At 44.0% G+C, this 21,897-nt stretch overlaps 1 protein-coding gene across 2 annotated transcripts; it reads left to right on the forward strand.

Moving 5' to 3' along the window:
* Positions 1-10,716: 10,716 nt before the first annotated feature.
* Positions 10,717-15,361, forward strand: LOC109738143 (protein DETOXIFICATION 16). Of its 2 annotated transcripts, XM_073508566.1 has the most exons (10): positions 10,717-11,021; positions 11,295-11,713; positions 12,940-13,211; positions 13,300-13,844; positions 13,933-14,019; positions 14,101-14,157; positions 14,273-14,511; positions 14,613-14,731; positions 14,834-14,920; positions 15,000-15,361. In XM_073508566.1, exons 1-10 carry the CDS (start codon positions 10,717-10,719, stop codon positions 15,057-15,059), a joined length of 2,190 nt encoding a protein of 729 aa, XP_073364667.1. In that variant the 3' UTR covers positions 15,060-15,361. The 2 variants fall into 2 exon arrangements, with proteins under 2 accessions (XP_073364667.1, XP_020152833.1); XM_020297244.4 differs by lacking the exons at positions 10,717-11,021; positions 11,295-11,713 and adding an exon at positions 11,804-12,044.
* The last annotated feature ends 6,536 nt before the right edge of the window (positions 15,362-21,897 follow it).

Consider the following 21,897-nt stretch of genomic DNA (forward strand, 5'->3'; position numbering starts at 1 on the left):
ATCTCATCAAAATATCGAACGAATACCAAATTCACATGATTACTTATAACAAGACTTCTCACATGTCCTCAGGAACAAAAGTAACCACTCACAATGCATGTTCATGTTCAAGATCAGAGGGGTATTGAATATCATTCAGGATCTGAACATATGTTCTTCCACCAAATAAACCAACTAGCATCAGCTACAAGGAGTAATCAACACTACTAGCAACCCACAGGTACCAATCTGGGGTTTGGAGGCAAAGAGTGAATACAAGATATGAACTAGGGTTTGAGAGGAGATGGTGCTGGTGAATATGTTGATGAAGATTGACCCCCTCTCGATGAGAGGATCGTTGGTGCTGATGATGGCTTCGATTACCCCCTCCGGGAGGGAAGTTTCCCCGGTAGAATAGCTCCGCTGGAGCCCTAGATTGCTCCTGCCCAGGTTCCGCCTCGAGACGGCGGTGCTTCATCCCGAAAGCTCTCTCTCTATTTTTTCTAGGTCAAAATGCTTCATATAGCAGAAGATGGGCACTGGAGACCTGCCAGGGGGCCCACAAGCCCTGGGGGCGCGCCTTGGGAGGTAGGGCGTGCCCCCAAGCTTATCGCCACCTGGTGGGTCCCCTCCGGTAGTTTCTTCGCCCAATAATTTTTATATATTCCGAAACAATTCTCCATAAATTTTTAGGACTTTTGGAGTTGTGCGGAATAGGTCTCTCAGATTTGCTACTTTCCAGTCCAGAATTCCAGCTGCTGGCATTCTCCCTCTTCATGTAAATCTTGTAAATTAAGATAGAAAAGGGATAAGTATTGTACCACAATGTGTAATAATAGCCCATAATGCAATAAATATCAACATAAAAGCATGATGCAAAATGGATGTATCAACTCCCCCAAGCTTAGACCTCACTTGTCCTCAAGCGAAAGCCGAAATCGATAATCATGACCACATGTTTAGAGATAGAGGTGTCGATCAAATAAAATATGGACATGAGGGCACATGATCATCTTTAGAACAACAACATATATTGTCATATAATTTCTTATGTTAAAGTAACAATTTGTTCACAAGGTAAAGTATGAATCAAAAACTTTATTGAAAACCAACAAACTATGATCTTGGTCATTGGGACAATTGCAATTTATCATAACATCGGAAAGAGTAAATGTAAGAGCTTTTATTTAGCAAGTTCACATACTCAACCATCATTTAATATTTCGTAATTGCTAACACTCACATGATACTTATGAGATCAAAGTTTCAATCAAACACATAGGAAGATAGGGGCTTATAGTTTCGCCCCCCCCCCAACCATTTACCTCAAGGGTATTGTCAACGATAATAGTTTATGAACACCTACATCTGATTGGATATATATCTGGATCTTCCCCAACATATAGTGCTTGCCAAAAACAAAAGGTATAAAAAGGAGGGGTGAAGATCACCATGACTCTTGTATAAAGGTAGAAGGTAAAAGTAAAAGATAGGCCCTTCGCAGAGGGTAGCAAAGGTTGTCATGCACTTTCATGGTTGGATGCACAAAATCTTAATGCAAAAGAACGTCATTTTATATTGCCGCTTGTGATAAAGAACTTTATTATGCAGTCCGTCGCTTTTATTTCTTACATATCACAAGTTCGTATAAAGCTTATTTTCCTCACACTAAAAGATCATACATATTTAGAGAGCAATTGTTATTGCTTGGACCGATGACAACTTACTTGAAGGATCTTACTCAATCCATAGGTAGGTATGGTGGACTATCATGGCAAAACTAGGTTAAGGGATTTTGGATGCACAAGTAGTATCTCTACTTGGTGCAGAAAATTTGGCTAGCATAGGATGAGAAGCAAACTCAACATGTTGGAGGATCCATGACAATATACTTCTATTCGGATATAAGGAAACATAACCCATTATGTTGTCTTCCTTGTCCAACATCAACCTTTTAACATATAATATTTTAATGAGTGCTCACAATCACAAAAGATGTCCAATATAGTATATTTGTATGTGAGACCTCTCTTTCTTTATTACATCCTATTAATTGCATAAATGACCAAAACTATGTTTGTCAACTCCCAACAAATTTTATACGACATACTTCTTATATGTGAAGTCATCACTCTCCATAAGATCATTATATAATATTTTTACTTCTTTTATTCTTTTTCTTTTCTTTTCTAAGATCAAACCAAGAAAACAAAGCCCTCAACTCAAAACTACTCTTTATTATATAATTGTCAGACTCGATTACATAGAGGGAACACAAAGTAAAACTCAAAACTAGATTATACTAAAGAAAAACTTTATTCTACTAAACCAAGATATAACCAAAAGGATCAAACTAAGAAAAATAATAAAGGTAAATATGTGGTGGTGATATGATACCGGGGCACCTCTCCCAAGCTTGGCACAAGCCAAGGGGAGTGCCCATGCCCATGTACTCATGTCTCCTTCTTCAGAGGTGGTGATGATAAGGTTTCTGTCAGCCTCATTAAGCTACCCTTCATGTCCTAAAATTCTTGGAGTACACGTTGGAGCATATTTGCATTCTTCTGAATTTCCTCTAAAAGATGCTTATTTTCAGGCCACCAAGAGCTTTTCCATGCATCACTTTCACTTGGACGGGATATATCCCAATTGGAGGGTATATGTGCATGAGGAGTATTCTCCACTCCATAGTTATGAACCAAATTATGAAAGTTGTTTCGATGTAACTTGTGTAAGGGCCTCCTAGGGGAAAGCCCTTCTCGTATCTGTTGGCCTTCATGGTTGCTTGTATTCCCTATTGCTTGATGCGGATTTGGAACATTAGAGATGCAAGCTAGAGTGCCTCTTTCCGAAGCCGAAGGCTGAACCTCAAGCGAATCTCCTTCATCCTCCTCCATCATGACTCCCTAGGCATCCTCCCTCCTGAGTTCCATCTGCATCAACCAAGCATCGTCTTCCACATTGTTGGAGGAGGAGGAAGACATGATGCCTGGCCTTGAAAACTCTAGCAGAAAATAGCTCGAAACAAGAACAGAGGACATTGCCATGGTACGGTGGTCAAAACCTTCGGGAGGTTATATAATGAATTTTTACCGTGCAAAACAAGTAATCTGGGAGAAAACAGAGTCCTGAGGGCACACGAGGTGGCCACAAGCCCAGGAGGCGCGCCAAGGGGGGCAGGGCGCCCCACGGCTTATCGCCTCCTCGTGCGCTATTCGGACTACTTATTTTCCTAATTTTTTAAATATTCCAAAATGGAGTAAAATTGCCATTGGAAAACTTTTGCAGTCGGTTTACTTACCGTATCACATACCTATTCCTTTGCGGGGGTCTAGAACGTTCTGGTAAGTTTCCCTTATGTACTCCTCCGGTGTTATGGTATGGATAATATTGGTTTCAACATTTACGGGAGTACTTGAGATATAATGTTTGATTCGTTGGCCATTTACCACCTTCGGGTTGGTACCCTCGGCATTGTTGATCTTGGTGGCAGCGGAACAATAAACTTCCTCGATAATGTAAGGCCCTTCCCATTTAGAGAGAACCTTTCCTGCAAAAAATCTTAAATGAGAGTTGTATAGCAAGACATGGTCACCTACATTGAATTCATGCTTTTGTATCCTTCTGTCATGCCATCTTTTCACTTTTTCTTTAAACAACTTGGCATGGTTCTCCATTCATCAAGTGAGCTAATGTCAAATAGCCTCTTCTCACCGGCAAGTTTGAAATCATAGTTGATCTCTTTAATTGCCCAATAAGTTTTATGTTCTAATTCTAGAGGTAAGTGACATGATTTTTCGTAAACCATTTTATATGGAGACATACCCATAGGATTCTTATAAGCAGTTATATAAGCCCATAATGCGTCATCAAGTTTCTTAGACGAATTCTTCCTAGATCTATTAATAATCTTTTGCAAGATCAATTTTATTTCTCTATTACTCAATTCTACTTGACCACTAGACTGAGGGTGATAAGGAGATGCAATTCTATGGTTAACATCATACTTAGCAAGCAATTTATGGAAGGCACCATGAATAAAGTGTGAACCACCATCAGTCATTAAATATCTAGGGACTCCAAACCTTGGAAAAATAACTTCTTTAAGCATTTTAATGGAGGTGTTATGATCAGCACTACTAGTTGAAATAGCTTCTACCCACTTAGTAACATAATCAACAGCAACCAAAATATGTGTATACCCATTGGAGGAAGGAAAAGGTCCCATATAATCAAATCCCCAAACATCAAATGTTTCAATAACAAGTGAATAATTCATAGGTATTTCCTGCCGTCTACTAATATGACCAATCCTTTGACATTCATCACAAGACAAGACAAACTTACGAGCATCTTTGAAGAGAGTAGGCCAATAAAAACCAGATTATAATACCTTGTGTGCAGTTCTGTCTCCATCATGGTGTCCTCCGTAAGACTCAGAGTGACACTTGCATAGGATTTGTTCCTGTTCATGCTCAGGTACACAACGTCTCATAACACCATCTACTCCTTCTTTATAAAGGTGTGGATCATCCCAGAAGTAATGTCTTAAATCATAGAAAAACTTTTTCTTTTGTTGGTATGTGAAACTAGGTGGTATAAATTTAGCAACATTATAATTAGCATAGTCTGCATACCATGGAATACTATGAGAAGCATTTATGATAGCTAATTGCTCATCAGGAAAGCTATCATCAGTAGGTAGTGGGTCATCAAGAATATTTCTAACCAAGACAAGTTGTCTGCTACGGGGTTTTCAACCCCTTTCCTATCAGTAATATGTAAATCAAATTCTTGTAGCAAGAGAACCCACCTAATAAGTCTAGGTTTAGCATCTTTCTTTTCCATAAGATATTTAATAGCAGCATGATCGATGTGAACAGTTACCTTAGAATAAACAATATAAGATCTGAACTTGTCACAAGCAAATACAACTGCTAAAAATTATTTTTCAGTAGTAGCATAATTTCTTTGAGCACTGTCTTGAGTTTTACTAGTATAATGGATAACATTTAATTTCTTATCAACTCTTTGCCCTAGAACAGCACCAACATCATAACCACTAGCATCACACATAATTTCAAAGTGTAGGTTCCATTCAGGTGGTTGAACAATAGGTGTAGAAATTAAGACTTTCTTAAGTATTTCAAAGGCTTCTAAACAATCATCATCAAAAACGAATGGAACATATTTTGTAAAAGATTAGTGAGAGGCCTAGAAAGTTTAGAGAAGTCTTTAATAAATCTCCTATAAAAACCAGCATGACCAAGGAAACTTCTTATACCTTTGATATCTTGAGGACACGGCATCTTTTAAATTGCATCAATTTTAGCTTTATCAACTTCAATACCTCTTTCGGAGTTTTTATGCCCCAAGACAATACCTTCATTAACCATAAAGTGGCACTTCTCCCAATTCAAGACAAGATTAGTTTCTTCGCATCTCTGCAAAACTTGATCAAGGTTGCTTAAGCAATCATCAAAAGAAGCCCGTAAACGGAGAAATCATCCATGAAAACCTCAACAATTTTTTCACAAAAGTCAGAGAATATAGTCGTCATATGATGTCTACTACGCAACCTTCTTCTTGTAGACTTGTGTTGGGACTCCAAGCGCAGAGTTTTGTTGGACAGTAGCAAATTTCCCTCAAGTGGATGACCTAAGGTTTATCAATCCGTGGGAGGCGTAGGATGAAGATGGTCTCTCTCAAACAACCCTGCAACCAAATAACAAAGAGTCTCTTGTGTCCCCAACACACCCAATACAATGGTAAATTGTATAGGTGCACTAGTTTGGCGAAGAGATGGTGATACAAGTGTAATATGGATGGTAGAAATATATTTTTATAATCTGAATAAATAAAAACAGCGTGGTAACAAGTGATAAAAGTGAGCAAAACGGTATTGCAATGCTTGGAAACAAGGCCTAGGGTTCATACTTTCACTAGTGCAAGTTCTCTCAACAATGATAACATCATTGGATCATATAACAATCCCTCAACATGCAACAAAGAATCAATCCAAAGTCCCTAGTGCGGAGAAGATAAGATTAAATTGCTTCTAGGGTACGAAACCACCTCAAAGTTATTCTTTCTGATCAATCTATTGGGCTATTCCTATAAGTGTCACAAACAACCCTAGAGTTCGTACTAAAATAACACCACATGACACACATCAATCAACCCTAATGTCACCTAGATACTCCAATGTCACCACAAGTATCCGTGGGTCAATTATACGATATGCATCACACAATCTTAGATTCATAATATTCAATCCAACACAAAGAACTTCAAGAGTATCCCAAGATTTCTATCGAAAAAAGGAATATGAAAATGCGTATCAACCCCTATGCATAGATTACCCCAATGTCACCACGGGAATCCGCAAGTTGATAACCAAAACATACATCAAGTGGATCAATAGAACATCCCATTGTCACCACGGATATCCCATCGCAAGACATAAATCAAGTGCTCTCACATCCAAAGATTCAATCCGACATAACAAAACCTCAAAGGAAAAGATTTAATTCATCACAAGGTAGAGAGGGAAGAACACCATAAGATCCAGCTATAATAACAAAGCTCGCAGTACATCAAGATCGTGCCAAATCAAGAACACGAGAGAGAGAGAGAGAGAGATCAAACACATAGCTACTGGTACATACCCTCAGCCCCGAGGGTGAACTACTCCCTCCTCATCATGGAGACTGCCGGGATGATGAAGATGGCCTCCGGTGATGATTCCCCCTCCGGCAGGGTGCCGAAACGGGCTTAGATTGGTTTTTCGAGGACTCGGGGGCTTGCAGCGGCAGAACTCCCGATCTAAGTTTCTTTCTGGGGGTTTCGTGATTTATAGGAATTTTTGGCATCGGAAACAAGTCAGGGGGGTCCACGAGGCAGCGGCAAGCCAGGGGCGCGCCCTAGGGGGGCGCCCTCCACCCTTGTCGCTTCCTCATGAAGCTTTTGGTCCAACTCTTGTGCTTCGGGGGCTTCTTCTGGTCCATAAAAAATCACTGTACAGTTTTAGCTCGTTTGGACTCCGTTTGATATTACTTTTCTGTAAAACTCAAAAACAAGGAAAAACAGAAACTGGCACTGGGCTCTAGGTTAATAGGTTAGTCCCAAAAGTAATATAAAATAGCATATCAATACATATAAAACATCCAAAACAGATAATATAATAGCATGGAACAATAAAAAATTATAGATACATTGGAGACGTATCAACATACATCTTTGAAAAGTAGCGGGTGCATTGCATAAACCAAAAGGCATACGTCTATAAGCAAAGGTACCAAAAGGGCATGTAAAAGTAGTTTTTTCTTGATCCTCTTGTGACACAAGTATTTGAGAAAAACCAGAATAACCATTTAGAAAGCAAAAGTGTGCATGTTTTGAAAGTCTTTCTAGCATTTGATCAATGAAAGGTAGAGGATAATGATCTTTCCTAGTTGCTTTGTTTAATTTTCTAAAATCAATTAACATTCTATAACCTATAACAATTCTTTGTGGAATTAATTCATTTTTATAATTAGGAACAATAGTAATACCTCCCTTCTTAGGGACACAGTGAACAGGACTTACCCATCTACTATCAGCAATAGGATAAATTGTTCCAGAAGTTTTAATATTTCATTCCTTAATTACCACTTCTTTCATCTTTGGATTTAACCGTCGTTGGTGATCAACAACTGGTTTAGCATCAGGTTCATTTTGTGCTGACATAGAGTGGAACTAATGCCCTTAAGATCATCCAGAGTATATCCAATAGCGGCACGGTGCTTCTTCAGAGTTTTCAATAATTTCTTTTCTTCATGCTCTGAAAGGTTAGCACTTATAATAACAAGATATATCTTCTTTTCATCTAAATAAGCATATTTCAAGGTATCAGGCAATTGTTTAAGATCGAACACAGGATCACTCTTGGGTGTTAGAGGATCTCCCAGAGTCTCAACATGCAAATTGTGTTTCAAAACACGCATTTGTTTAAAGAATATTTCATCTATTTCGTTCCTTTCATTCATAAACATATCATTTTCATGGCCTAGCTAATATTGTTCTAAAGGATCAGTAGGAGGCACGTCAATATAAGCAAGACCACTAATTTCATCTTTACTAGGCAATTCTTTATCATGGGGTTGTCTACAAAATTTGGAGAAATGAAACGCATGAGACACATCCCCGAAACTTACACTAACAGTTTCTTTCTCACAATCTATCTTAGCATTAACAATGTTGAAGAAAGGTCTACCAAATATAATGGAACAAAAATTATATTGTGGGGAACCAAGAATTAGAAAATCAGTGGGATATTTTATTTTCCCACACAAGACTTCAACATCTCTAACAATCCCAATTGGTGAGATAGTATCTCTATTAGCAAGCTTAATAGTAACATCAATATCTTCTATTTCAACAGGTGCGATATCATACATAATCTCTTGATATAAAGTAAAGGGAATTGCACTCACACAGTCACACTAGCACCCAAATCACATAAACCATGATAACAATGATCTCCTATCTTAACAGAGACAACATGGATGACAAAAACAGGTCTATGTTTATCTTTTTTGTTAGGTTTAGCAATTCTAGCAGCTTCATCACAGAAATAATAACATGCCCATCAATATTATTGACCAGGAGATCTTTAACCATAGCGATACTAGGTTCAACTTTAATTTGTTCAGGGGGTGTAGGTGCTCTATTATAACTCTTACGGACTACATCTGAAGCTTTAGCATGTTCTTTTATCCTAACAGGAAAAGGTGGTTTCTCAATATAAGCAGTAGGAATTACAGGATCAACATTATAAGTAATGGTTTCTTCTTTAGCTTTAATAGGTTCTACTATTTTTACTTCAATGGGAGGATTATATTTAAACCACTTCTCCTTAGGGAGATCAACATGAGTAGCAAATGATTCACAGAAAGAAGCTACTATCTCAGAGTCAAGTCCATATTTAGTGCTAAATTCACGAAAAGCATCAGTATCCATGAAAGATTTAACACAATCAAACTTAAGGTTTATACCTGACTCCTTACCTTCATCAATCTCCCAATCTTCATAGTTGCGTTTAATTCTTTCCAAGAGATCCCATTCGAATTCAATAGTCTTCTTCATAAAAGAGCCAGTACAAGAAGTATCGAGTATGGATTGATCATTATGAGAAAGCCGAGCACAAAAATTCTGAATAATAATTTCTCTTGAGAGCTCATGATTGGGGCATGAATATAACATTGAATTAAGCCTCCCCCAAGCATGAGCGATACTTTCTCCTTCACAAGGCCAAAAATTATATATATATATAATTCCGATCAGGATGAACCAGATGCATAGGATAAAACTTCTGATGAAATTCCAATTTCAATAAGTTGTAATTCCATGATCCAATATCATCACATAGCCTATACCATGTCAATGCCTTTCCCTTCAAAGATAAGGGGAAGACCTTCTTCTTGACTCCATCCTCGGGCAAACCTGCAAGCTTAAATAATCCACAAACTTCATCCACATAGATTAGATGCATATCAGGATGTAGTGTTCCATCTCCTGCATAAGGATTAGCTAGCAGTTTCTCTATCATACCCGAAGGAATTTCATAATAAATATTTTCAGTAGGTGCAGTAGGTTGAGGAGCAACTTCTTGTTCTTCCGGTGGAGGTGAAGATACCCCGAACAAACCTCTCAAATGATGATTTTCCATAGTGACAAGTGACAGTAAATTTCAGCACGTAATATAAAATTTTCCTTACCAAATTCCACTCACCAAAGGCGCTTCACTCCCTGGCAACAGTGCCAGAAAAGAGTCTTGATGACCCAAAAGTATAGGGGATCTATCGTAGTTCTTTCGATAAGTAAGAGTATCGAACCCAACAAGGAGCAGAAGGAAATGACAAGCGGTTTTCAGCAAGGTATTTTCTGCAAGCACTGAATTTATCGATAACAGATAGTTTTGTGATAAGATAATTCGTAACAGGTAACAAGTAACAAGGGTAACAAAGGTGTAGAAAGGTGGCCCAATCCTTTTTGTAGCAAAGGATAAGCCTGGATGAACTCTTATATAAAGCAAAGAGCCTCCGAGGACACATGGGAATTACTGTCAAGTTAGTTTTCATCATGCTCATATGGTTCACGTTCGTTACTTTGATAATTTGATATGTGGGTGGACTGGTACTTGGGTGCTGTCCTTACTTGGACAAGCCTCCAACTTATGATTAACCCCTCTCGCAAGCATCCGCAACTACGAGAGAAGAATTAAGATAAATCTAACCATAACATGAAACATGTGGATCCAAATCAGCCCCTTACGAAGCAATGCATAAACTAGGGTTTACGCTTCTGTCACTCTAGCAACCCATCATCTACTTATTACTTCTCAATGCCTTCCCATAGGCCCAAATCATGGTGAAGTGTCATGTAGTCGACGTTCATATAACACCACTAGAGGAAAGACAACATGCATCTCATCAAAATATCAAACGAATACCAAATTCATAACAAGACTTCTCCCATGTCCTCATGAACAAAAGTAACTACTCACAATGCATGTTCATGTTCAAGATCAGAGGGGTATTGAATAGCATTAAAGATCTGAACATATGATCTTCCACCAAATAAACCAATTAGCATCGACTACAAGGAGTAATCAACACTACTAGCAACCCACATGTACCAATCTAAGGTTTGGAGGCAAAGATTGAATACAAGAGATGAACTAGGGTTTGAGAGGAGATGGTGCTGGTGAAGATGTTGATGAAGATTGATCCCCTCTCGATGAGAGGATCGTTGGTGATGACGATGGCTTCGATTTCCCCCTCCGGGAGGAAAGTTTCCCCGGCAGAACAGCTCCGCAGGAGCCCTAGATTGCTTCTGCCTAGGTTCTGCCTCGAGACGGTGGCACTTCGTCCCGAAAGCTCTCTCTCTCTCTCTATTTTTTTTCTAGGTCAAAACGCTTCATATAGCAGAAGATGGGCACCGGAGACCTACCAGGGGGCCCACAAGCCCTGGGGGCGCGCCCCCAGGCTTGTGGCCACCTGGTGAGTTCCCTCTGGTAGTTTCTTCGCCCAATAATTTTTATATATTCCAAAATAATTCTCCGTAAATTTTCAGGACTTTTGGAGTTGTGCAGAATAGTTCTCTCAGATTTGCTCCTTTCCGGTCCAGAATTCCAGCTGCCGGCATTCTCCCTCTTCATGTAAATCTTGTAAATTAAGAGAGAAAAGGCATAAATATTATACCATAATGTGTAATAACAGCCCATAATGCAATAAATATCAAGATAAAATCATAATGCAAAATGGACGTATCAGGTCCCTTGACGTGCACCCGTCGGGTCCAACAAGTGCCGACGTGGGAAGTGAGGGCGGCAAGACTCCTCCTGTCGGCACGTCCGTCCTCTCCTCCGGCGCTGCAACCAAGCGCACATCAGCATGTGTCGGTGAAGGCGGAACCTGCCTAGGCTCCGAACGGCGAAGAGAGAGGGGGGGGGTCAAGGGCCTCCTGCCCGCAACTCCCCCTTCCCTCGACACTGGAGAGGCGTCGGGCAGACTCAACTGGCCTCTCGGAGACCTCCGGTCTCGAGCCCTCTGCCGCTCAGCGGCCGTCTCCAAGACCTCCTGTCTCGGGGCGCCGTCTGTCGCTGTCGTAGCGGGCACCATCAACATGGCGCCGGTCCCAAATATCTCCTGTCTCGGGGCGCCGTCCGTCACAGGCAGACAAGCCTCAGTCGGTACCGGCGGCAACACTCGCTCCGACGGATCATCTAGCTCTATCCTGTTGCTCCATAGGGCATTATTGAATAATATAATAATATGGTTGTGTGCATCGCTTGATGCAGAGATCGGGGTTCAACCTCTTTTAAAAAAAACTATATGTGGTGTGACACTGTGACATGCATCACTCATTTTCTCTGTAGCCGCCTTGCTCGCGGCCCCATCCCCCTTGTGTGAGGAGGACTTGTTCTGCCGCTTCCTCGCCGTGGCCACCCGGGCCGCCGACGTCTAGCCCTCGCGGTGCTCTCCCTCTCGCGGAATCTTCAACACGCCCTCTACCTGCCTGCGGTGCGGTTCTTATCCCCTTACTAGCCTTTTATCTGTATTGCTCCATTGGAGAGGTTCGCCACTTCTCTGGAATTTGATTCCGTGCTTTGGTTGTAGCATCTAAGAGCGACAGAGTTTGCTCCTGCCTCATTTTGAAGTACATCTTAGGAGGTTCTGTTTTGCCCGTAGAGGAGGGATGTCTTGAATTTTTACCCGGATGGATTCAAGAAGCCATTCTGAATTTTTACTTTTGCGGTTCCTAATCACAGGGCTCGTCAGTCGATTCGCTAATGGCCCTGGATCTTGGAAAATGCCCTTTCATTTATATGTATGAAGTAGGTGGTAGCACGTGAGTGGCCAGACACAACAGAACAGAAAAGTAACGAATTTTAAGATATGCTCGCTTAGAAACGATTGGCCGTGTCTTAAACTGTTTGCATTATTGATATGTTCAAAAGGTGTGACAGTGACAACGAGTCGGGAAAGGGAGTCCATGATTGATTTCATTAGTACCTTGGTATATATTCTTGATTAGTATTGCAGATCTAAGTGCACTCAAGAAAGGGATAGAAATGGCAATCTTGTTCTGGTCGAGCATGTATTCTTTATCATCCAATTCACTGCAGATTGTCGGGTAGTTATTCTGTCAGTTGTGTTGAACCTGGTTGCCAAGCTGCCTCCTTAGTCTCCCATAGAGTTTTAGTCCACTTGACTTCTGTACTCTGAATCGTCTCAATCATGCTCAAATTTTCTTGTTGACACATGCTGAACTTGGCTGCCAAGCTAATGCCCTCTGTTTCCTCTCGATTTCCTGTTGGAATTTGGCTATATAATATTGGTGAAATCCATTGGTATCTTCTTCCACGTTCGTGTTAAATATCCCTTCATTTCACTTGTGAACACCTACCTTGTTCAGAAGTAGAGTGTGAAGTTCCAAGCATGCTGCCAAACATGGAGGAGCCCCTTGTTGGGGGCAGGAGTGAGAAGACAGGAGGGCCAGGAGAGAGCCTCCTAGTGATTGAGGTCAAGAAGCAGTTGTACCTTGCCGGGCCTCTAATCGTCGGAAGCCTCCTGCAGAACGTCGTCCAGATGATATCAGTCATGTTTGTGGGTCATCTCGGTGAGCTCGATCTCTCGAGTGCCTCCATCGCCACCTCCTTCGCCGGTGTCACCGGCTTCAGCTTGTTGGTATATATATTGTGTCAATTTCATCTCTTACATATGTTGGACCTTCTGAACAACTAACATCAGCTGGCTTTGTTCATGATGATTTGAGGCCGGCATGTCGAGCAGCTTGGACACACTGTGTGGGCAAGCCTTCGGAGCAAAGCAGTACCATCTTCTTGGCATCTACAAGCAGAGGGCAATCCTTGTGCTCACTCCTCTGAGCGTCGTGGTTGCTGTGATATGGGCATACACTGGCCAGATCCTCCTCTTCTTCGGCCAGGACCCTGAGATTGCCATGGGAGCAGGGAGCTACATCCGTTGGATGATCCCGGCGCTGTTCGTCTACGGCCCGCTACAGTGCCATGTCCGGTTCCTACAAACGCAGAACATCGTCCACCCGGTGATGCTGAGCTCAGGTGTCACCGCACTGAACCATATCTTGGTGTGCTGGTTGCTGGTTTACAAGCTTGGCCTGGGCAACAAGGGTGCTGCCTTGGCCAATACAATCTCTTACCTGACCAATCTGCTCATCCTGGCTCTCTACATCAGGCTCTCTCCATCCTGTAAGAGGACTTGGACAGGGTTGTCAATGGAGGCGTTTCGCGACATCCTTAGCTTTTTGAGGCTTGCCGTTCCATCTGCTCTCATGGTTTGGTAAGTTTGAATTGATCCCTCTAATTGCAGGTAGAATTTTTCATCATCCATCTCCAACTGAACTTCATCCTACATTTATTTTACACAGTTTGGAGTGGTGGTCATTTGAGCTGCTTGTACTTTTTTCTGGATTTCTTCCAAATCCTAAGCTCGAGGCGTCGGTGTTGTCCATCAGGTGAGGTATCATATGCATGGTTTATTTCACATCCGGTTCGCCTTCGCCTTCTTCTGATAGTAACAGCTGAACTTGCTGCAGTTTAAATACTCTTTCACTAGTATTCAGAATCCCATCTGGGCTTGGTGCAGCTATAAGGTCAGACTGAACAACTCGAATTCATAAACATGATAGTTTGATCATATAGTACTTCAATGATACTATCTATCTTACCATACGAAAACTTAATACTCATTATCTCTCGCCTCTGTAGCACCCGAGTATCAAACGAGCTTGGCGCTGGGCGGCCTGAGGCTGCCCGTTTAGCGACCCATGTGATCATGGCTCTGGGTCTTGTGTCGAGCGTATCGGTCGGTCTTGCTATCATTTTGGTGCGCAATTTATGGGGGTACGCGTACAGCAACGAAAAGGAAGTGGTGGAATACATTGCCAGAATGATGCCAATTCTTGCCATGACATTCTTGTTTGATGACCTGCAGTGTGTCCTTTCAGGTAAGTGCAGTGTAGGTGCTTAAGAGAAAATAAATTTGGAAATTATAAGGAGCCTGCGTATAGGTATAGGATGAACAATATCTGTGATCGGCGTTTTTCAGGTATCGTTAGGGGCTGTGGCTTCCAGAAGATTGGCGCGTATGTCAATCTCAGCGCGTACTACCTTGTCGGCATCCCCGCGGCTTTATATTTTGCTTTTGTGTACCATCTTGGTGGAATGGTACTTATTTTACTTGTGTCATTATACAAAAAGCTCTAAGTTGACCTATATTCCTTATTTGACTTGAGGAAACCTCTGAAAAATGTCGTTATGAACTGTTAGGGGCTGTGGTTCGGATTAACCTGCGGGCTTGTCGTGCAGACAGTGTTGCTCCTGTCCATCACCCTGCGAACCAACTGGGACAAAGAAGTAAGCGCGCGGTCATATTGTTTTGTGAGTTTTGTTTTGTTGGCTTCTTGGTGATCTTACTGCATTGTTGCTTTGGTAGGCTTTGAAGGCAAAGGACAGGGTTTTCAGTTCTTCCCTGCCTGTAGACTTGGCAACATGAGACACACAAGACAAGATGCACAATTTTCTGGGGAAATTAGCCAGGGAGATGTGCATGGAGATAAGGAACCAATGAGGAATTGGTTGCTAAAATGGTGCTTCACTGGCATGTGCAATTCTTCACAGAAACATCTGGAAATAGGCGATCCGCTTTGGTAAAAACAATTCGGATGCGGAAAATAAAATGTTAGGATGAGTAGAGGCGCAGTACTTCCCTTGACAATGTAAGTAAGGGAATAAAATGTTTCTTCACTATTCTCTTCACGGAAAGAATATATATATAGTTGCTCAATTGCATGGAAAGGAGGTTCCTCGTCAGCATTGCATATGCTTGGTTTTTGTGCTTGGTAGTGCATTTCTGAGGGATGAGGACGCTAGTGATTATGATTGAGGGCCACTACGTATCTAGAAAAGGCTAAAAGTAATGTTCGCCAGGACAAATAAAACAAGGAGGCGACGTTAAGGCTTTGCAGAAATGTGCTTCATGGGCAAACGGCGGTGACAAAAGTGTTTATCATCTTGGCTGGATGATTTTGAGCTTTCGTGATCGTGGTAGCGTGGCCCCGCCTAAGTCGGCAAAACTTGGTGTTGGTGCGGTGGTGCCGGCCATGTATTGGACGGAGAACGCTCCTGGTCCGTTGTGTTCCTGATCTAGTGCTAATGGCATCGCTGCGCACTATGGTTAATGGGGAGAAGACTAGAATAGAAAACACAGGGTGTGCAAAAATGAGATGCCTGTCCCTTAAAGTCTGCCACATTGGTCCAGCAGGCGGAAATGATGCTATCAAGACAGCTCAACGTGAACAAAATTATACTCCCTCCGTCCCAAAATAATTGTGACCCTTTTGATATCGGGTACATATGTTCTATTTAGTACTACTTTCTCCATCCCATATTATTAGAGTGTTTTTAGGGAGTAGTAATTTATTGAACACTTTACGGTGTTTTAGTTGTTTTTGTTAGAGATATATTTAGTAGTAGAGATTGCCCGGATTTATATAGAGTTATTTCCATCTTATTTGCCCTCCAAGTATTATATTCAATTTATACCCGCCCTCGAGGCTCGATAACACATACATCATATTCCGTAACAATCTTTCTCTCCCTTCTAACATAGTATCAACATAGCCGCCGCCGTTTCCGCACCCGCGCGCCGCCCCCGGGGCGGTCGGCCTCCATGACCGCCGTCGGGGGCCGCGCCGCCCGTACCTAGGGTTCGTCCGCCGGTCATGTTGACCGGCTGCCCTAAAGAGTCTTTTTCCCGATCTCTTGATCCGGGTTTTCTCTCTCCCGCCGGTCACCTTGATCGGCGTTTTCTTTTTGGTTTTCCGATCTATACTTGATCGGTTTGTGTCGCCCATCGTCGCCGTTGACCTTTGTGCGCCTCTACTCCAACTTTGGCGTTGACTCTGTTGGCCTGTTCAACGACACGACGGGCCTCGTGCGACTCCGCGGCGGACTGTAAAGGTCGTTGTCCGCGCATCCCCGAGATCTTCCCACCGTCGCCCCGACCCGCCTGCCGCCGCTGCGTCGCCCCTTCGGGCCGTAGCGCCGCGGCCACGGTCCACTTCGCCGTCTCCACGCGTCGACTTTCTGTGGTATGCGCCGCGCCGCCTCCCTTGGCGCGGGAACGCCACCGTCCGCGCTGGTCTTTGTCACGCTGTCGGGTTCCTCGCCTACTTCGAGCACCGCCGCCGCGCTCCTAACCTAGCCGTCAGGCCGCCGCCGCCGCCACACCCGTAGCCTCCGCCCGTCCACCCCCTTCGTCTTCGTCCAGCACCAGCCCGTCGCCAGCGTCGCCGCCATCTACCCCGACCACTTCGTCTACTCCGACCACCGTTGGTGACATCGGCCCCCATGCCGACTAGCGCCACAACCGCCGTAGAGTCTTCTTCTCTGTTGGCCCTCCGACTTCTCGACATGGCGTACAGCTCGTGCAGGTCCCTCGTCTCCGCATGCCCGGTGTTGGCAACACCGATGCGTGCCTTCATCCACGACGTGTCCCCGGGCCTGGCAAATCCTGGTCGGCGCTTCGTTAATTTCGTCTTCGTCCGTCTACGCATGCCCGGTGCTGGCAACACCGACGCGTGCCTTCGTCTACGATGTGTCCCCGGGCTTGGCAAACCCTGCGCGACCAGTCGTCAACACCGTCTTCTTTCCGGCGCATCACTACTTCGACACCACTCGCCTATGACTAACACGGTGCCTCCTTGCACCCGCGGCTCCACGGCGACTACCTCGACACCGGCTACCCCGACTTGACATCGACCACGGCGTTCTTCGCACGGCTACCTCAACCACGGCTGCACCACCCTACGCTCTCGGCTACCTCGACATCGGCACAAAGGGTTATCATCCGCTTGAGCAACTCGTCGGCTTCCTCTATAGTCAACGCGTCCGCAACGCGACACCGTCCGCGACGCTCCCGCTACGACTGCGGGGGATGTCAGCCGTCGGCTGCTATTCTCTCCAGTCTGACCGTCCCCGACGCTCTTGTTGTTCGCAACGCTACCGCTACGACTGCAGGGGGATGTTAGAGATATATTTGATAGTAGAGATTGCCCGGGATTAGATAGAGTTATTTCCATCTTATCTCTAGGAGGTGCCTTGCCCTCCAAGTCTTGTACTCAGTATATACCCGCCCTCGAGGCCCAATAATACATACATCACATTCCGCAACAATCCCTCTCTCTCCCTTCTGACAGTTTTCTCTACTTTGCTTTCTTTGCGGAAAAACTTCTATCTATTCATCTTCAATCATGGCGGTACAACGAACACCGGAGATAATAAAAATTACATCTAGATTCATAGACCACCTAAGGCACGCCGCCGTCATGGCCCCTTCCTCGTCAGAGCCAAACAAAACATGTTGTAGTAGACGGTCAATAAGTCATGCTAAGACTCCATAGGACCAGCACACTAGAACAACAACCGTCGCTGATGAAGAGTAGCGTAGAACGGAAGGATCCAACCTGAAGACACACGAACGTAGACGAACGACGAATATAACCGAGCAGATTCACCAAAGATAGATCCGCCAGAAACACATCTCCACGCGCCCATCAACGGTGCTAGACGCACCACACGAATGGGGGCTAGGCGGGGAGAACCTTATTCCATCTTCAGGGAGCCGCCGCCGTCTTGCCTTCCTGGGCAGGACACAAAACCTAATAATACTGAGAGTAACATCTAAAAACGAAGCCCTCCCACCGGCAAGCACCTCCATGGCCCTAAGACTACCGGAGACGGGGCGGACAGGCGGCGGCACCAGCAGGATGCGGCGGCTACAGTTGTTTTCTCTACTATCTTTACGCTAATGTGAAAGGCACATTCTACACGAAAGTGTTGTTGTGATCCCGAGCAGCAGTGCTCTCGGTATCTATACCACCAGTTTCTCTCGTGATGAGCGCCACAGGAGGTATAGGTACAGTTATAACTTATGTATTCGATTTTTTATTATGGCCCATGGCCCACTACCTAGATGCTATCTCTTTTACCCCGTCAGCTATCCTTAGCACGGATCAAATGGAGATAGACTATACGAGCCGTCCCATCGTGGATTCTGGACTAACGCCGCTAGTGAGCTCCTTTATGACATCCGCTCATGGGAGCTACCAATCTCCCCCAACACTGCTCCTCCTGTTCGTAGACTTGTGGATCCCCCACAGATTGGCCTTCCAATCAATTTGAGCTGGTACCACCACTCCAATTCGTTCCCAACCATGTCTGCATCGTCTCCTGTGGTGCGCCACAATTAAGTTATCAATTCCAAATTCATCTGCAAAGCAGGTTATTCATGGGTCCCTTTTCAAAGCAAATACCTGCTGAAGTACGCATTGCTGCAGCCGAGCTCTCTCCTCTAGCTGCAACTGTGGTTGCATAACAACGTCATCAGCCACGGCATCAACATGCATGCAGACGATTTAAAGAAAAACATGCATGCAGATAATGTGTTAATTTTCATTAGGTGTAGGTGACTCACTTGTAATTCCTGGGAAGACAATTCACTGCTGCTTCCACGCACGGTCATGCCCACTGGCATCGTTGCCCCCCTTAGCACGCTTGGTGGTTGGTTTGCCGAACCAACCGCAGCAACATGGGATGAAGCATTCTGTCATCGAAATCTCGTAGTTTGTTTGCAGATGTCAACATTATCTCCATCTTCAGCTGAGCTCCCTGAGGATGATGAGTGCCTGCTTGATGGTGTACGCCGTATTCTCTGGCGACACTTCCTGCTGCCCCTATTTGCATATCTCTTTTGACGCACATCTAATTCTGATGCCTCCTAACAGCTTCTGTTGTGAATGTGTTCAGTGGCAGCATGTCATCCGCCCTAGCTGCATTGCCTGCGAGCCATCAACGTTAGTTAGCATGGTATCATCTAAAGTGTACAGAATGACTAAACAGAATTAAGTAATAGTGGCACCTCTTGCTTCACCAGACTGAACTGGTTCTGATGTGCTCCTAAAACCCTGTGGTGGTGATGACCCAACACATGCCAGGCCTACAAAACAGAATTTGGAATTGCCGTGTAATCAGGCACAATGAACTATCTCACAAAATGGTACGCGCAAAATTCACTGAGTCAGATGCAAACTCCAGAAAAATGGACACAAATTGCCATAACGCACAGCCACACACTATCTCTTGCATGCGTTTTGTTCGATTAACGTTTAGCCTGCTCTTTCCATATATAATGCCGAATCCTTTCTCCCATGAATACAGATTGTTAAAATCATAGGCTTCACCGAGTCTATCAAAGCTTGTTCCTAATTTCGGCACGATTATCCTCGGCAAATCCCAGGACTGATTTCTCCATTGCCGAAATCCTATTAGGGCATGGGGCTCTGCGTAGCTTAGCAGCACCAATCCGCACTCTGAAAGTTCATGGCAATATGTGCACAGAATGAGTTCCTTCAGAGTAAGATCAACCACAAGTACAGCAGACTAACTTCCTTCAGAGAAGATATGATAATTTCCGAACTAATTTTTTAAGTTATACATCATCATAACATGACAAGTGTGAATAATCTCTACCAAGGAAACCCAACCTATTAAATTCAGTAATCTAGCATAGATAGTAATATTCTGCCTTATTTTTTCCTGCCCAAAGCTCATTTTCGACGGATTTTTTGCTTGTAAATCATTGACAATTTAGGTAATGGATCCTAATTAGTACAGCGCTATATAAGTACAGTTTTGCTTAAATCCAAGGGCCAGCCCGGTGCCTAATCACTAAAGAATTTTCTTTCAACCCCAATACCTTCGCATCCACCCCAGGAGCCTTCGGGTCAATCTGCTCTATGGAGTGCTCGGATGCTTCGCCCCTGTCTCCACTCGCGGCCTCTGGAGCGGCTTCCACCGCATAGATCTGAGCGTCTGCACTTGACACGGTCCTTGCCGGTAGCAAAAATCTTATGAGGGCAGCGCATTCACAGTGGCAAGAACGAGTATTTTCAACTATTGGCTTCCCCTGACCACATACACAATAAGGCATATTCAGTTAAGTTCATGGAAAAAAATTCTCATAGCTAACTACTAATCACTTTTAAAATGCTCTAATTTTTGTCGTACCGCACATCCACAGACTATCTCTTGCATGCACTTCGTCCGGTTCACATTTAGCCTGCTCTTTCCATATCTAATGCCAAATCCTTTCTCCCACAAATATACATTGTAAAGATCTTAGGCCTCACCAAGTGTGTCGAAACTTGTTCATATCTTTGGCACAATGACAATGTCTTCCGGTTCCCCTGCAAATTGCCGGACGGACTTCTCCAGGGCTGTAACCCTGTCCGGGCAAGGAGCTCTGCCTAGAGCGGCAGCACGGACATGCACTCTGTAAGTCATTGCAAATTATATGCAAAGAATCAATCAGCTATTCTTTCAGTTTCAACCATTGTGTGAACTACTGTGGCTTACAGACTGAGAATGCATCATGTTTGCATCGCAGATTAGGGAAATCTATTTCTTCTCTGCAGTGTACTGTTTATTTTTCTCACAAAATTAACTTGCACCACAACATTCTCCCCTCGTCAATCACTATTACTGGATATGCACTAATCGCTCTTTGCATACAAATAAGTTAACCATCTGAAATGAACCTAGCGAATTCTGTTTTATTTGATAGCTAGGACACCCCTGATTTTTAAACGCACAATGAACATTCCTTTAGTTGCAATCTTCATACCTTTGTGTCCACCCCAGAGTTTTTGCATCCACTTGCTCTATGGAGTGCTCTGAACCTTGAGCCTTATATGCACTTGCAGGCTCTGCAGTGGCGCCGTCACGACAGATTTGGCCATCTGCACTTGAAGCCGCCGGTGCTGGCAGGTCAACCTCCGCCGGCGCAATGACCGGAATCGTACAGGCTCCATGGTGATGCTGTTATCGTTAACCTCCTCTAGCAGTGTTCTAGTTCACCCACACAATTTTTGCGGCTGACAGAATCAGAGTCAGCGCAGAAAACCGGATCCAAACCATGCAAAAGGGAGGTTCAACGAGCAGATTCGAACCTGTTTATCGGCTGCATCAAGACTCCATGGCCGTCGGAGCACCTGCAAACTCGCTGGACCGCACAATCCCCTTTTGCCGCAGGAGATTTCACCACTACTTCGCCGCCTGGGAAGAATGCAAGATCCACTTCACAGCCTCCCCCCCAGCGGCCCACTTTCTGCATTTACTACGTGGACTGCCGACGCTACCGAAAAGCACCGGACCTGATCCACGGATCAGGACGGCGGCGACGTCTCAAGCCACGGCTCGGGCTCGCTCCGTTCACGCCGTGCAAACGTCCGTGCAAGCCAGGGCCCATCAGTCAGGTGAGTATAGCGGCGTAT

Source organism: Aegilops tauschii, chromosome 2 (genome assembly GCF_002575655.3).
Source record: "Aegilops tauschii subsp. strangulata cultivar AL8/78 chromosome 2, Aet v6.0, whole genome shotgun sequence".
Taxonomy (NCBI): Eukaryota; Viridiplantae; Streptophyta; class Magnoliopsida; order Poales; family Poaceae; genus Aegilops; species Aegilops tauschii.

Bases quoted from the DNA above. Each gene is read 5' to 3' on its own strand.
- LOC109738143 (XM_073508566.1), top strand. From the start codon at position 10,717: ATGGTGCTGGTGAAGATGTTGATGAAGATTGATCCCCTCTCGATGAGA. The intron at 13,845-13,932 runs GTAAGTTTGAAT...TATTTTACACAG, and splicing joins CCATCTGCTCTCATGGTTTG to TTTGGAGTGGTGGTCATTTG. The intron at 14,732-14,833 runs GTACTTATTTTA...ATGAACTGTTAG, and splicing joins TGTACCATCTTGGTGGAATG to GGGCTGTGGTTCGGATTAAC.